At 41.4% G+C, this 16,921-nt stretch overlaps 1 protein-coding gene across 2 annotated transcripts in view; it reads left to right on the top strand.

Annotated features, from left to right (window-relative positions):
* The window catches only part of FNDC1 (fibronectin type III domain containing 1), a 42,858-nt gene that overhangs the window by 9,934 nt on the left and 16,003 nt on the right, over nucleotides 1-16,921 (top strand). For both annotated transcript variants that reach the window (XM_026845849.1, XM_026845850.1), the window contains 7 exons: nucleotides 329-2,674; nucleotides 4,439-4,560; nucleotides 6,325-6,436; nucleotides 7,373-7,756; nucleotides 12,443-12,508; nucleotides 14,396-14,557; nucleotides 16,570-16,800. In XM_026845849.1, the coding sequence (XP_026701650.1) occupies nucleotides 329-2,674; nucleotides 4,439-4,560; nucleotides 6,325-6,436; nucleotides 7,373-7,756; nucleotides 12,443-12,508; nucleotides 14,396-14,557; nucleotides 16,570-16,800 (3,423 nt within the window). The remainder of the gene's footprint in view (nucleotides 1-328; nucleotides 2,675-4,438; nucleotides 4,561-6,324; nucleotides 6,437-7,372; nucleotides 7,757-12,442; nucleotides 12,509-14,395; nucleotides 14,558-16,569; nucleotides 16,801-16,921) is intronic.

The raw sequence follows: 16,921 nt of genomic DNA on the forward strand, positions 1-16,921 counted from the left end.
TGGGATAATGCAGCGCCATGCCTCAACATGACTAAGCTCTGCTGAAGATTTGATTCCACTGATAGGATGATGCAGTCCCTGCTTTTAGATATTTGATTTTAATTGCTCTAAGTTTTACCCAAGCTGCAGTAATTCCACACAGGTACTTTCCTACAACACAAAACTTACTCAGCCAGACTCCAGAGACTGCCTAATACAGAAATAATTGTCGTCTCATACTTTCATAAGTTGTTTTGTTCTTGCTGTCTGGCTGGTTTCTTTGCTTGGTGTGTTTTTTGTGTTTCTTGTATTGTTGTGAATAAATGCTTTATTTTTTTTTTTTCCCCAGCTGCTCATGAGGAGTCAGTTGCTCAGCAACAAACAAGTATTCAAGATAATTCAGAGGTTAAAAAAACTGTGACTGCTGCCTCATCTCCTTCTCAAACTTCTGTTTCTTCAAAAGTCCAGCCATCACTTTCCTCCAAGCAGTCATCTGTTCGTTCACCTAATGTTAGTGATAAGAAGAGTCTTCTTTCTGAATATAAGAATAAAGTCTTGACTCGAGGAGTTCTAAGTAAATCTCAGTTGCCTTCTAGAAAGACAGGAGAGCTGGAACCTGATCTCCAATCCACTGAGGTGACAGATGATCGTGATCCCTCCCAAGAAATTCCAACGATGCCACCAAAAGCCCAGGATCAGAAGAGGAATGTTAGACCCTTCTCCCCTAGTCGGCCAGTCCACCCTGTCCTTGCCTCAGGGAGGACCTCTGTTCGAACCCACACATCAGAGGTGTCACAGCAGATGAGCACAGAGAAACATGAGCCACCATCGTCAGCACAACACTCTTCTGCCTTGTCTGGTCCCAAATATACAGATAATGAAACAAAGCAACTGAGGCAAAGCAGCCTTAATGTGCCTTCTCAAGCCTCTTCCCATACTCTGCCTGTCAAAAATAATGATCTTGTAGGTAGTGTGGAAAGAAAGCCAGACACCATGCCGGTGAAAATGTCTTCTAAAACTTCAGAACCTAGCCGCCTGGCTTTGCCATCAAATCGGCAGTCTGCTGTCTCTCATGAGGTTGTCCAAAGCCATCCTAGTAGGTCTGGGTCTCTAGGTCATTCACATCAACCCTCTTCCAAATCAGCAGATTCCCATGCTCGTGATAGCCGTAATGAGTTTGGCAGTGAGGAAGCAGAAGACAGAGGAGGACAGACCAGTTCTAGGTCACAACAAACAAGGCTTCCCTCAGGCTCCAGCTCTCGCACATTGAAGGATTCAAAATTAGCTGCAGTGGCAGTCTCATCAAGGTCTGCTGTTTCTGGTCACACTCGCTCCTCCACCAGTGCCAAATCTGACAGAAAGGATGTTGATAAGAATTACAGGGAGGACTCACAAAATGGAAACCCGTTATTTCCTTCTCTACCCTCTTCCAGGCAGTCTTCTTCAGCAATCTATTCCAAGAGAAGAAATCCTCAGGTCGATTCTGATTCTCACCTCAGAGACACACACAGTGAAAAGTCATCCCACTCTGACTCAGAAGAACAACGAAGTCAAGCAGCTGCTCCAGAAAAGCATACTCTTTTGCAATCTTCTCTTTCCAAACATAAGTCTGAAGAGCAGGACAGTCGAGAGGTAAAAGAAATGCTTGCTCAATCAAAACCAAGTGTATCTTTACCTAAAAAGACACTTCCCTCTCGTCTTCCATTGGAGAAGACCTCTCACTCAGAGCCTCCACAGAGGGCACAAACCAGTCCTTCGTTACTACATTCAAGGGGCCGTCGGCTCCCATCTCACGTCTCATCCCAGAGTAACGAAGAATTGCAGGAAGGTGATGATGGGGATATAACAGAAGGGAGTGACAGAGCAAGCAGCCACTCAGTGTTTCCTAAAAAGGTGTCCTCTTCTAGGGGATTACCTGCATCTTTCTCTCAGGGAAGCTCAAGTTCATCTCTATCAAAGCAACAGCAGACAGGTTCTCAGGTACCTTCCTACAAACCAAAACTTACTCAGCCATCCTCCAGTTCTGCCAGTGATGCAGCAAAAGACAACCGGTATAATCCAAGGTTGTCATCCACTTCTTCGAGACAAGCTCGTCCTTCATTACCTGCTCGCTCAAGGGTCACTACAAGAACAGAGTCCCAAACAGACAAAAAATATAGCCTATTGCCCTCAAAAATGTCCAAAGCTGAACTTCCTCAAAAAGTTCCTTCGTCCTCTTCAACTAAATCTCACCAGTCAGTTTCTGATGAAGAGGATGATTATTACAGTGAATATGATCAGAAAGAAATGGAAGAGAAACCCTCATCCTTGGCAGCAAAATGGTCCCCTTCTGTTTCTAGAGGTAACAAGAACACATACGATGACACTACTAGCAATAAAAGGAAATCTATGGACACTCTTCTACCTCACAAAGTAAGCTCTGAAGAGGAAGAGAAGGAAAAAACCCCAACATTAAAAATATCTTCTCCTGAGTCACCAGGAAGTTCTGCCGTAGCATCACGGATTACTCAGTCCTCTAACAAACATACCCCGTCTAAACCAAGCTTTGTCTGGCCACGTTCTTCTGCATCTACCATGACACACACTGTTTCTCCAACAGTTTCTTCTTCCACTCTGTCCCCTCGCCAGCGACTGTTGAACTCAAGGCTACGGAACCCTTCCCAACGGCAATTTGTTCGACCTCCTTATAGGCAAGGTATCTTGTCTTTGTTGTAGTAATCTCACTGGACTGTGTTTTTCCTAAGATCAGCAGTTAGATGAAAAGCCCTCCATCAGAATGCACTTTCAGTTATTTAGTAGAACGTATTACTTTTTATTTTGGTGGTTTTCAGGGAGCCCAGTTCTTGAGGACATGGGCTCATTGGTGTAATGTGGTGCCGCAGTCCTTTGGTCCTGTGGTCTGATCCTCACAGAATCCCATGATCCACAGAGGAGATGACAGAGATAGGTGCTAAATTGGAAAAAGGATTATGTTCCTTATTGAGCAGTGACTTCACTGAATGCTCACTGAAAGTACATGTGTACATATGACAACTTCTCGGGTATATTGCTCTTCATCGTATGGATTACTAAAAGCTTTTGTAGGTTATACCTACAAAGTGCTACTTTGACCACACCTAGGTAGTAAGGTGTTTCTTCATCATGTCCTGTCATTCTGTTTTCTTTAATTAATTTTTAAGCCTTTTTACTTTTTTCTCCTCTTTTTTTCTAAGTGACAGCTCAGGGTTTCACATTCCTGTTGAAGACTGCTCACATCACAGTCAGGCCATCTAATACCTTTATGGCTCTGATTTACTCCAAATGTTAGAGGCTTTCTGTCTGGCAGAATATCTGCTGACCCTGAGTGGTAGAACAGAGGGTCCCCTACACATCAAGGTGTGTCACGTATTGATTTCCCATGTCACCTATGGAGAATCCCAGTCTCAGTGACTTTGCTGGGTAGAAATAATTTTTCTCCCTCCAACGCATGGACATGCAAAATAGTATTGAGTGACGTGAGTGTTTTAGTAAATACCTTCTATGCTATATGTAGATAACGTTTTGTTCAGTGTGGCTGGACTATTGTATTTGCTATGTTTTAGTCAGATTCAATGTTGTGTAGAGGTCTGCCAGCTTGCAGACCTTTAAGGTAGGAGTGGACCTTAAATAATAACATGGAGGATGAGATGCATGGCATGAAAGAATAATAAATTTCTCTGTGGAGATTGTGTACCAGCTTACTGCTAGCCATGCAATTGGGGGAAGTTAATAGCTGAGGAGTGTTCAACTAGTGTATTTTTTTTTCAGTTAATATATGTATATATTTTCATATATTTTTCTGGAGGCATGTCTCTGAGCTAGGATCTGAAAACTTCTGGCCTTATTGCCCTGGGGGGGCCTGTAACTCAGTGCCACTCCTTCTCCACTTCTGAGCCGAGTGTGCCTCTATGTAGCAGCGTTTTTTCAGCAAGAGAAGGAGAGTCCTTCCTTTTACAGGTTGAAATAAAAAAAAAAGATAATTCTCATCCCCTCTCCTGCAGTTAATCACTACAACTTTATATAAGGATAGGATTGAACAAGTTGTGTTTAATAATGGTTTCTTCCCTCTTCCCACTCCTTAAATGTTTACAAAGATCACAAACATTTTGATGGCTGTAGTGCCATCTAGAAATATTTCCTTGCTTTCTTAAAAAAAACCAAGAGGGAATAAAGAGACCAAATAAACATGGTAGAAACAAACCATGAGTGTTTAATCTCTTCAGGAGAAACCATTTCAGATGCTTGTGTCAGCTGTGGGGATCTGACAGTGTCACAACTGTTCCAAGCAGAAATTAAATGCCTGGTTTGCCGAGTGTGGTGAGGGTTCTTTCTGTGCTCGTTTATGTCCAGATCAGTCTGAAAATGCATTTCTTTGCATTTTAAAATGTGGTTTGTAGGTTGCACAACTTTCTTCAGAATAGTATTTTCTTCTCCATTTCAGGTTACAACAGCAGACCTAATCTTACAATGAAAAATGGAAATGGAAATGGAAAAATAATACCTGGTAATAATGGAAAACCAAGTGGACAGAGAGTAATCAATGGCCCTCAAGGAACAAAGTGGGTAGGGTGACCTTCTCTCCAAATTCAAGATGCTTTAGCCTTTTATTGTACTTACATTTTTATTAAGAAAGGAGAATAGTGTCCTCAGTCAATGAAGCCGTAAAGTGAGGTTATACTTGAGTGATCTGGTTTCCACTGTTCATTGAAATCTGATGTGAAATTCTGCATTTCATTATTTGAACATTTTAAATGTCTGATTTAAAGCCTGATGGCTTGAATTTCAACTATAGCATCGCTCCCATGAATTTAGTGAAACATTTTTTTCCTCAAAGTCAGTGGGACTTACGCTCCCCAGTGACGCAGGGCTTGTCTGCCGTGCAGTGTTAGTGGGGACTACCCGGGATAGCTGCTGTGAAAGACATGTTCAGCAATGCTTCTCCCAGACTCACACTCCAGGTTGAAGCTCGTGAACAAAAGTATTGAAATGTAAAGTTACTCTGTTAAGTGTCACAGTGCTGCAAATGTACATACATAGGTATCTTGTACATTTGTACAGACATGTTTCCAGTGATATTTTCAGACAATCTCAGACACCATTAATAGGAAAGCCCCACTAGGTGCCTACATGCCAAGACCTTGTCTTTTAAAATCCTTTGCGGTGAGTTTGTAACGGACCAATGCAGGGAAGGAACTAGTGTTTCCTGTGTGTTCATCCAAATGCTGAGCAGGAGGAGACTCTGACCATCCTCCCTGGCACCTGTAGAGCTGGTCACACACAGTATGACACATAAAGACATTGATTTTATGGCCTCTTCAATCTCACTGTTTTCATTCGAGGAACATAAAAAGGTTCATCAGGTATGTCACATTCAAGGGAGGCATTTCAAAAAGCATACCCAGAGCCCTTTAAATAGACTCCAGAAAGTGGGCTGAAAAGGTCCTTGGGAGAATGTGGGGCATCTCTCTCAACCCCCACGAGAGGAGGGCATTGCTGCAAGCAGGACAAACACCTTGTAAATCAAGAGGTCCTGTGTCAACATCTGGGGACTGGAGGGCTTTGGAGACTGATCTCATGATCTGCCGTCCCTCCTGCTACAGTCTTTTCCCCATCACCAAATGTGTTTGTCTTGCCAACCTAGAACTGCTGCTCATGTCCTCTTCCCAGTTTTCTCCCAGCACCTTTTGCATTTTTGTGTTCTGTGGTTCAGTGTCTGTTACCTCGGGTTAAAACAGCATATAATTCAGCTATTTTGGGTTGAAATAGCAACAAGGACTGGATTTTAACTACAGTTGCATCTTGAATTCCATCCAGGCTCTCAGACAGATTTGTTTTATGAGACAGAGGCTTTTCTTCAGTCTCCTACCCCAATTAAAATCTTAGCTACTTTGTTTTCACTGCTATTTCAGTCTAAATTAACTAGTTTAATTTTTTCTTTTTCTTTGTTTAGGAGACATGCTTTTAAATCCTGTTTTAGAAAAGGTCTTGGGGTCATACTCTAAACAGTATTACAGAAATCCACCTTAGGAGTTGCGCAGCCCAAGAAAATCAAGGCAGTTGCTCCTTTGCACGAGATCTACAGTAGATGATATGAATATGGTTGTTGTGCAACTCTAGAGCCCAGCTCCTGGTGATTTGCTTTCTTCAGCAGTCATTTTTCAGTGATTACTATACAATTAGTGACTCACTTTTGAAAGTCTGTGGGTGTTGTAGTTATTCCTGAACATCACACTTAGCATCTGAATTTCCCCAGGATTTCTGTTGCTGTGAAGTTTCATTTCAGCTCCTCTTGTGTTAGCTAAACTTGAGTCCATCTATTGCTTTTAGATTGTAGATCTTGACCGAGGACTCGTGTTAAATGTTGAAGGAAAATACCTCCAAGATTCCCAAGGCAACCCTCTCCGAGTGAAATTAGGAGGAGATGGACGTACAATTGTTGGTAAGTGGCAGCTTCCTTCTTATGGAAAAAAATCTGCAGTTTTTATGCACATGGAACAAGTCTTTGAGCTGCTGAATTCTTTAGCCATCCCCAGGTCCCATGCAAGCATTTGGAGCTGCTTGTACCTCAGGTCTCCATCAGGCAGCATGTTGCAGGACCTGGGGAGTCTTTGGAGCATCCTGTGGGGCTCTGGAGTATGAGGCAGCAAGAATCACCCAAATCCATCTCACTTGTATCAGCATTAGACAGGACTGCAGAACTGAGCTAGGATAAGGATTGACTCCTGTTTGTCTTCTTATACATAGAAGTAATTATTTCTCACCACTAGCACTGTACTAGCCATATGTATGTGATTATTTTTTCTTCTGAAACTGATCACAAATAGTAAAAACCCCTGTGTGTGATCTGTAAAAATGTTGCTGTTTGCATATCAGTCCACCTGTATAGATTTCTTGAACGCAAATTCAGTGCCTACTGCTAAACTGATTGCCATGACTGTTTGCAGTATCCAGAATATGGCACAAAAATTTATCTGCAGTGATAGCATCTCACCAGCTCATCCCAGTTTTTCCTTGTGCATGTTTGACATTAGGGAGCAGTTCATCATACCTTTCATCAACAGTTACAAGACTGACTTCAATTAAATGCAGGCACAGTCTCTACATTGTGATTCTGAAGTGAAACCTCCCTGCAATCTTCCCGTTATCAAACAGCCGATAAAAGTGAACACCACTGTGGTTTATCTGAGGTTCTTCTGAACTATTTTCCAGCTTCCTTAGCCATGGCTCTTTCCTAGATAACAACCTTTTCTGTCAGTTTAGTACTGAACCACACTCTCAGTGCTCTTGTGGTATCTACTATTGATAAATACCATGCTATAAGCCTGAAATTGATTAATAGTGATGGGTTTTTTTCTGTTTTGTTTTTCTCTCCTAGATGAAAAGGGTGCCCCAATGGTGAGTCCCGATGGATTACCTTTGTTTGGACATGGCAGATTTAGTAAACCTGTAGCGAGTGCACAAGATAAACCAATAATAAGCCTTGGAGGGAAACCTCTGATTGGTCTTGAAATGATTAAGAAAACAACCACTCCCTCAACTACTACTACTACAACAACACCCCCAACAACTACCACAACAACTACTACAACCACTACAACAACTGTTGCTACAACTACCACCACCACTCCTGAACCAACCACCACTGAACCACCCACTGAGAAGCCACCCCCAACCTGTCCTCCAGGCACTTACGGACACTATGATGACGAGGGCAACTTGCTGTTGGGATTTGATGGCCTGCCAGAGTGCAATGCAGAAGGTAACTTCATTTTGTGCTGTTTGAACTTCTTTGGTTGTATTATTTGTGCAGCACAGTTACACAAATGTAAAGCAGAAAAGAATCTGCCTCTGAAGATTTTGGTCCATGTGATAAGGTAGGAGCAGAGATTTAGAGCAGCTAAAGGAGGGTTTGGGTGTTAAAAGGTTTTTAATTGAAAAATATCAACTTTCCTCAAAGTGGAAGTTTTTCATGGATGTTGATTTCAGTAAAATTCTTACCTTGTGTTGGATCCAGTTTTGTCACATATATTCGTGCATGTGAGCAGAAGTATAGGCAGTAGTTTTGTAGCTAAAGCACTCACATACAAGAAAGTCCTCACTTGGGTTCAGGCCAGGGAAGGACCTGAAGGCGCTATACATTTTGACTATTTTATGTTCTTTTCTCACAATAAATTCTGAAAAGTCTCTCTTTTGATCCATGGTGGAACCAGCTTTTGCAAAATGAGATTCTTGTTCTCTTGCCAGCCCTCGGAGATAGAGATTGTCTAGCAGGAATGTAGCACAGCACAGATGAAGCTGGGGAAAGACAACCCTGGCTCTGCACAGATAAGACAGAGAGTTGTACAGTAATTTCTTTCTCATCTGAAACTATATTTGAAAAAAGGAAAACATCATTTCCCTGTTGCAGTTATACAATCTTAGAATGTGGTGCCAAACTGAAATCCAAAGTAAACAAGTATAAATGCACTATAGTCTTACGGCACTGATCCTGTTCCTACCATGTTTTACTCTTTCATCACCTGAATGTTGCATTGCAAACCAGTTAGTTGCTTATTTTGAAAAACTAGATCAGGGAGCACCATGGTAGTCCTTATCCTTCCCATTTGTAGGTAATCCCTAAATCAGTCTGCAAATGGGCACTAGCAGCATGGTCATAACCTAAACAACAGGTTGGCAAGTCAGATATCTGCCAACTGCAGTAGTGAGTTTTAACGGGTAATGAAACCTTTCCCCCATACACCTGTATCTCTGAGGCCAAAGTAAATTTACAAGTAGGTCATGTAGCCATGGCCTAGGAAGCTGAACTATCACTTTGAAGGGTGTAGAGATATGGAAGGATGTGGCTTCAGCAACTCACAGTGAGTCTCAGGATGGCATCTTTGGAAAGGATCTCAGAAACAGAAGACTGAAAATCCCCTTACCAGCTACCCTGGGTAAGTAATGAGCCAGAGATGTTAGTGCCCTGTGCGGGTGGAATTACAATGATTTTTAGTGTTAATATTTACCTAACAACTATCCTCATGTTTGACAGTAGAAGTGTGCTTGCATATGTACATATGCCTGGATGTGTACACACAGAGACATACGTATATAAAAATTAGCATTTCTTTGAAGATTTTTGGTTTTCTCTTTAGTGCTTTCATTGGTTTTAATTGTATTTACTGTTTGAACTGTTACAAATATTTTATATATAATATTACCCTGGTATTTTCAAAGTTGCCTAAAGGGGACTGTAATTTTTGGTAGAGCCTCTCCCAGTCCCACCAGATCCTTTTGCTTACCTTAAATGTCACTTGTATCCTGTAATGTTTTCTGTCTTTGGCCTATGCTGTTTGATACCTGAAGGGCCTCTTTTGAGAATACATGTAAGAACAGTAAGAGTTCATGAAATATGGCTGGGGTTAATATGAATATAGACTCCAGAAGCTAAAAACCAAAAAGCTTTGCAGTATTATTTTTAGCAGAGTTGTGGACTGGGGAATTTTAATGTGATTTTATGAACATTTTAAAACGTTCTGCTTGGGTTTTTTGCCTTCTACCAGATGGACTTGATGAATCCTTGACCTTTGTTAGAGGCATGAATGAAAAATAGTTTTTTATACAGGCTTCATGTTCAGTGGCCCTTAAGTCACTGCTAAACTGTCTGGCATTTTGACAGTATGTCTGCAAATGCATCACAGTGGAAGAGTGAAAGGAAAAGATGGTGCTAGATTTCTACTTCTTACCTGCTATATAGCTTGAGCAATACTAGTTCCTATCTTGCAATAACAAAAGTTTCTCTGAAGAGTAATTATTAGGATTTTCTTGATTTTTTTTTTTTTTAATCCTGATGACCTGCCTCAACATTTGACAAATGCAGCAAAGCAGCCTGCCTGTTCCACAGAGGAACTTGCCTGAAAAGAAAGCATCTTTGGTATTTATTTAATGATGGCTGGTTTTGTTTAGCAAGTGCAGTGTCTGTTTCAAGAGAGATAAACAACTACTACTTGAACTATCAAAACATTTAATGCAGCTTTCCCTTGACCATTTTCAAATCATATTTTTATGATGTCTTTCCCTTTAATCTGAGTCTGGAAAATACTTCAGATCCTTTAATGAAATACTTTTTCTGCCAAAGCTTGATATTTGTTGCTAAGTGCTTTACTCACAAACAGTTGGGGGCTGCAAGTGCCAAAACCCACCGCCAAACATTCTACTTAAGCTTTGGCAAATTTGCTTGCTCTCTGGCAGGATTTTTACTTGACCCAGCAGAATTTATTGTCAACATTTCACTAGATTTAGCACTCTCTAACTTTCACAAAGGAGTCTGGCCACACAAGCGTGACTTGTCAGTGAAATCAACTTTTTTCATGAACTAACTCACAAGGGGAAAAAAGGTGGAGTCTTAACCACGTGTTACATGTGATAAAATCAAGTGGTGGTTGCAGTGTGCCATCCTTACAGATGCCAAAAGTCTATGTCAAGTGGTCATAGGAAGACTTTGTCTCATTTGGTACAGGCAGGGTTCACTGAAGAGCTGCAGTGAAGGGTGATGGAGCAAGCTGGGGAACTGCAGCTGCTGTACGTATGTATATACAGAAAATTATAAAGTGAGAGGTCTTTTGAGAAGTACCCCTATTGCCGCCATGCCACAGCTAATGCAAAAGAAACACAGACAGTGAAGCAGAAGAGACCGAACAAGTACAAAAATAGAAAATAATGTTTTTGCTGGATTGTACATAGGCCAAAGGCTAATTAGCTAATATGTGTGAATGAGTTGAAAACTGCACATGAAGGACTTCAAATTTCTGCATATCTGAGCCTCTTGTTTATTTGGATATTGTCAAAGGTAAATGCCTACATTACAGACATTGGCTGATGCTGGCCAGCTGTGGTAAGATCTGCAGAATTCAGCAAATGATCTACTTTGTCACTGACTACCCTCAGAGAAATCAAGTAGCTTACAAGTGGATGATCTCCTGATGAGTGGCTGCAGAAGTCTACCATGAGAAAATGTCAGATTTTGCTAGATGAAAGTCTGACAAGAATTAACTCGTTTCCTGTGTTTTCAAAGCTTATTTTGGCATTAAAATCACTACAATGTATTTAAAAAAACCTTATTGTAGTAGGAAAAAAATCAGTCTTGTACAATAATTGTTGGTTCTAAATAAAAAAAAACCCATGCAAAATGAAAATGTAACATTCAGATTACATATATGTGAACTGACACTGGCAGTTGAAATTTTGCATTGTTTGTATTATTACTGGCTTAGTAAAAAGAACATTGTTGCTTTCATATCAAGTGTTACAGGAACATTGAGTTTCTTTGTAGTATCCTGAAGTCAAAGCTGTATTTCTCTTGCCTTTATTCACACACTGGCCTCTCCCCAGCCTCGGCATTTCACTGAAGACTTTTGAGTGTACCTACAGTGGGTTCCAGCACAATGCTTTTGTTGTTGCTTTGCTTTTCGTGGCTAATCTGAGCTTTGTGTACTCTTTTGGCTTCCCTGAATAACGTGGAGAAATGCATTTCTCAGAGTGTGCAGGGAAGCCGCCAGAATTCACAAGATGAGGTACTTGATGGCTGATGTATCTGGATACATGACCTACAGAGATACTGAGATAATATGTAGGGATGGGCATCTGGGAAGCCTGTGGGTGCATTGGTTTTTGGGGTGGATCGGGGAGAGTTTTTGATGTGCACCTCACAGTCATCTCTTCTTGTATGCTTTCATTTGCATCATGGAGCAATCTCAGTGTGCACAAACTGAATTCCTGTTGGGTGAAACTAAAGCAGAAGCAGTTCTTCAGGATGACATGTATGTGCCCCAGCCTGTAATGAGCATTCAGTCCACAGGATCAGACTAGAGCTAATGCAAAGTAAAACCCCAGAAAATCTAGCACCAATTACTTCATTCTACAGATCAATTCCTTTTGGGCTGCACTAAGTAACTAGCATAGGCACAGTCTGTAAATTGCATGGTTCTGTGGGTTGTTTGATTTTTATTCCCCTGCAGAAATTATTGAAGTTTTCAGTTTATTCCAATTGCTTGGTTGGGTTTTTTTATATGATTTTCTCACATTTGCTGCTTCCGAGACTATAAAATTTTGTCAAATCCCGACCCAAGTGTGACGCGGTTGCTGCCAGCCTGCCTTTGCTCCAGAGCTGATGGGCCTGGAGCAGAGCTTCTGGAAGGTGCATTACTCTCAATTTTAAGTAGCACCACTGAACCCATTTTCCCGCAGCAAAACTCCTGGCTACTGCAGTTAGCCACTCATCTGTTACTCTAAATATGCCAAGTGGACTGTCACTGTGTTATTTGGAAACTAGGAAGTTATCTTATTTCTTTGCAAATCAACTGGCTAAAGATTTTTATTTTAAACTTTATTCCAGAAGTGTTTTACTAGGAGGGTAAGGATGAGACCATTGAATTCTTACAGCATTTTTTTCTTTCTCCTTCAATAGATACATTCTCAGGACTGGATTCAGATGTGACAGCAACTCCAGAGGCATATGTGATATACGATGACGGTACTGTTTAACTGTAAAGTCTGTTGCAAGTGGCATATTTGGGGTTGTTTTTTTCCCTGTCTTCTTTCTTTGGAATCGGATTTGAGGGGGCAGGTTGGTGAATGGGAGCTTAAGCAAGCAGTGGTGAGCTGGAAAAGCTTTCCGGAGTCCTGCATCACATGTGAAGATCAAGGGTGCAAAGGCAACTGTTTCTGGATGTGAAAGTCCCTTTCTACCAGTCCTGCAATTTAACAGGAACCTATTGTGGAAATAAATTATGTTCAGAGCTGCGTCATACAATCACCAATTCAATCCCAGCTTTACTTTCTCTGGTAAAACTTCTAACTCCAGCCCAGTCAAAGTCAATCAGCTCTTCTAAAATAGAAGATCCAAATAATATCGGAGCCCTAGAAACTTGAAATACCTTAGTGAGTTTTTAGCACTCTACAGCACTATGAATATATTTTTTTATCCTTTTATTTTTATGTGTAGTCTGAATTTAGACTATAAAACATGCTCATACTGATTGAGATCACCTACATATAAAATAATTAATCTGCTGAATTCATGTGGAATTTAAATCAAAGAGATTTGAAAACAGATAAAAGGAGAATACAGAAAGATTTTTGCAGTTATATTCGTGACATCTTGATATTATAATCCAGGACACACAAAATTTAGCTGAAGAGGCAGGTTCAAGTCCCAGCATTTAATTGTATGTTTGCATAGGGAATGCAAATTCTCTGTTACTGGAACTAGCATTCACTTTCTGCCATCAGTGACTTCTGATGTTCTGCTCCTTTTAATCCTCAGATTCCAGCTCCTACCCCTGCATATTAAAGTGGATAAGTACTCTGTTAAAGTCGAAGCCTTATAGTAGAATTTATGGCTCTAGAATAATAAGATTTTTTCTTTGTGGATGCAGTGCTGGGTTCTTAAGTCAAATCAACAACAGAAAAGCATTTAAAAAGAGAGTGCAGCAGCTGAGAGGAAGATACAGACTTTTGTGCTTTTTAGTCTGATCACTTCATACTGAGGCCAACATTTCTAATGTGGGGAGAAGAGTGTGAACTAAAAATTGCACTAGTCTTACATCCCCTGTTGCTTACATCCCCATGAAAGTGGAATATCCTCAGTGCACAGGTCTTTTGCCAGGCCTCCCCTTAGGTGCAGGTCACCTGCAGAAAACAAATGCTTTAACATTTTAAAGCCATGAACTGAATCCTTCCACCTGTATGAGGACACGGCAGGGATACCAGATGATTCTTCCCCTTCATTTCGTGTGTCAGTCTGGTAGCACAGTAGCTTTTCAAGGAGCACTGGATTTAATAGGATTGAATATCAAGGAGTACTGAATATCAGGACCACGAATGGTAAGTGCAAGACTCCATGCCTCTTAAGTTGCAGGAGGGTGTAAGAGCGCTATGAACCAGCTCTAGCATTTTAGAATAATAACACAGAGTTTTCTTAAAAAGCCATTTTTTCACTCCCTTATCTCATTGCTTTGGCATCTGAGGGCTGCAGCCAGGGATTCAATTACTGTGCTGTCTTCTCTTGGGTGTTGTAAGGGAAGGTGCCAGACAAAGTGTATTCAGGGTATTGGGGTATGAATACATTTGTTTATTGTCATCCTTTTTACCTGTGTGAATGAGGTCTAAATCAGCAACAATGCTGGTATTCTAAGGCAAAGGCTTTATGCTCGCTGTCCATCAGTTTGGTAGAAACCCTCACAAGGCTGAGGTGTGACCAACTCTGACTTAGAGGCCTGGGAGGAGTGTGAGGCACCTAGGGCAGGGTGCATAGCACTGCTCTGGGACTGTGGCTGGTGATATAAATGTTTTCCTTCTTATACTTAAGCCAAAATAACACGAAGCAAGCTAACATTTTCATCTTATGTTTTCTCTGAAGACTATGAATTTTTTGAGAGCACTTTGCCATCAACCACCACCACCATCACCACCACCACTGCTTCTACAACGACAGAATTGGATGTTGTCTATCCAGAGACTAGTGATGTTGGCACCGGCCCTGTGTCAGAATATGATATTGCTGGGAAGAAACGGTTCACTGGTAAGGATGTCTTTTGGTTTATGTAGATTACTACTTGTGCTGCAAATAATTATTGTTCTAGCAAGGTCAGCCCTTAAACTCAGACCATTGCACAAATACATCCAACAGACTCGTGTGTGGTCCTTGTAAGGACTGTCACCTGGGAAGCCCAAACAGCAGAGCTTTGTTCATAGCTTTGTTGCTTGCACGTGTACGTGTGGACCCACACCAAATTTGTTGAAGCAGTGCAAACCTCTTTGTACTCTTTCAGTATAAATGCTCTGCTCTGTATTCTGCATTGTGTTTGCTTTAGCTGAAGTCAGTAAGAGAGCAAGACTGTCGACTCTGGTGCTCAGCTCAGCTCTAGCTACATCATTTTAAGTTCACACCAGTAGTTCAAACAGTGCAAGTCTCCATGTAAGTGTGAGTATTCCTCTGTGGGACCAAATTTTTTTCCACTGACTCATGCAACCCCAGTGATTTCACCCACCACTGCAGAAGCATGTATGTTAAAGGTGTGCTTCAAAGTCAATGAAGGAATGGTGTTTTAGATATGATCTTTCCAAAAAGTAAAACCAGCAGAGATAAATTTGACTTTTCTATTTGTATCTTTGCTCTGTAGAAGTACCTTGGTGAAGGAACCCCCAATACATTGACATGAGCCATGAGGCTGGCTCCTATATGTGAGCCATTCAAGTGTGTAGGTATGTGTTGCAGCTCTGACTTCAGACCTGCTCTGCTTCTTTGTCAGAGAAACAGCTGGGGGCCAAACTGGAGGGATTTCAATGTGGTAGAGCATTCCAGCCTTCACCCCAGACTGGTGACATCCCCACAGCCCTTTACAAACCTCTGGCATTTGAACTGAGGTCAGGTCAGCTGCTGGCTCACCTGGCATTTCAGAGGGGAGTTCAGATGATGGAGAGTCAGCTTTGACTCATGTCTTGCTTTTCCTTCCAATATCCACAAGCTTCATGTGGCTTAAAGTGGAGGTCTGCTGCTGGAGTAAAACATTTGTTTTTATATATGCCAAGACTTTTTCCAGTGCATCTTCAGTTTCCCTGTCCAAACAATTTCATGATGTTTCTATTCGGCTCTCTCACTGACAGTGCTTCTTGATTCATTTAGCTGGAGAGGCTAAAATTAACTTCATTGCAAGATCTGGAAAAAATCCCTTTAGGGCATGAAATCCAATAAGATAAACCAAGAAATGTTGGTCTATGAACATTTTAAGTCTCTAGGGAAATAATATTACCATTTCAATGAATTGTATTATTGCAACTGAATAAACATTTCCAAAGCAAATTTTATAGTCCTTACTTTGAATGTTACAGTGACTTTTAAGTCAATAAAAAGATGGTTTAATCTTTTCCTGATCTGAAATGCAATTCCAGTCAGTGTAAAGCTTTTAAAAATAGAAGTTACAGGTTGAGAGCATATGCCTGGAAGGTAGGGATTCATGACTCCCGGTCCCATAGTACCCAGGGAACCACAGCAATAATCCCTTCTTTTAATGTGGCCAGACTTCACCTTGGAATTACTCTTCCTGTCCCCTCTGTTGTTTCACTCCAACTTTAAGATGTTTGTGTAAGAACCAACTACTTAGACCCGTAAAGTCTTAGATGATCTAAGGCCCTGGCAGGGATCTGTTCCCGTGAGTGGAAAGGCAGGGAGTTTGGGTGACAATTTCAACCCCACCTTCCAGAGCAGCTGGAGGTAGCCTGTGGAGGGTCCTGCAGTCAGACCATCTCTTATAGCAAAGACAATCCTTCTGTCTTTGCATAATTGGCTACAGTTGTGAGTGAGTGTGGGATAGACCTGAATATTGGCATCTCATTCTCCCTGCTCATCAATCAAATTGAGTGCAAGCCATGCTTTGTTGGCAGCAATGAACTGTCTCTGGGCTGGAAGGGGAGAAATTTTAAAATGCATCACAAAACTCATCTTTCTTCTTTTCAGGAAATCACCAACCTGTGTGCTCCTCTGTGGTATGTACGAACTGCTAACTAAACACCACCCTTCCCTGTCTCTTCCAGCTCCTTATGTGACCTATCTCAATAAAGATCCAGCAGCCCCCTGCTCCTTGACAGAGGCCCTGGAGCACTTCCAAGTGGAAAGCCTCGATGAAATAATCCCTAATGACCTCAGAGAAAAAGATCTGCGTCCCCTTAAAGCCCCTCACAACATCACTGTTGTGGCAGTTGAAGGCTGCCACTCCTTTGTCATTGTTGACTGGGCCAAACCTGCTCGAGGAGACATGGTAACAGGTACTCTCCCAAGGATTGCTCTCCTGATGGGGTAGTGGGGAGGGTTGTCTCAAATGACCATTTTTGCTTTAAAATGAGCCAAAGGCTCACGAAGTTCTCACTTCTCTGCAATTTTTTAAGG

The sequence above is a fragment of the Athene cunicularia genome, assembly GCF_003259725.1.
Source record: "Athene cunicularia isolate RWA chromosome 3 unlocalized genomic scaffold, athCun1 chr3_part1, whole genome shotgun sequence".
NCBI lineage: Eukaryota > Metazoa > Chordata > Aves > Strigiformes > Strigidae > Athene > Athene cunicularia.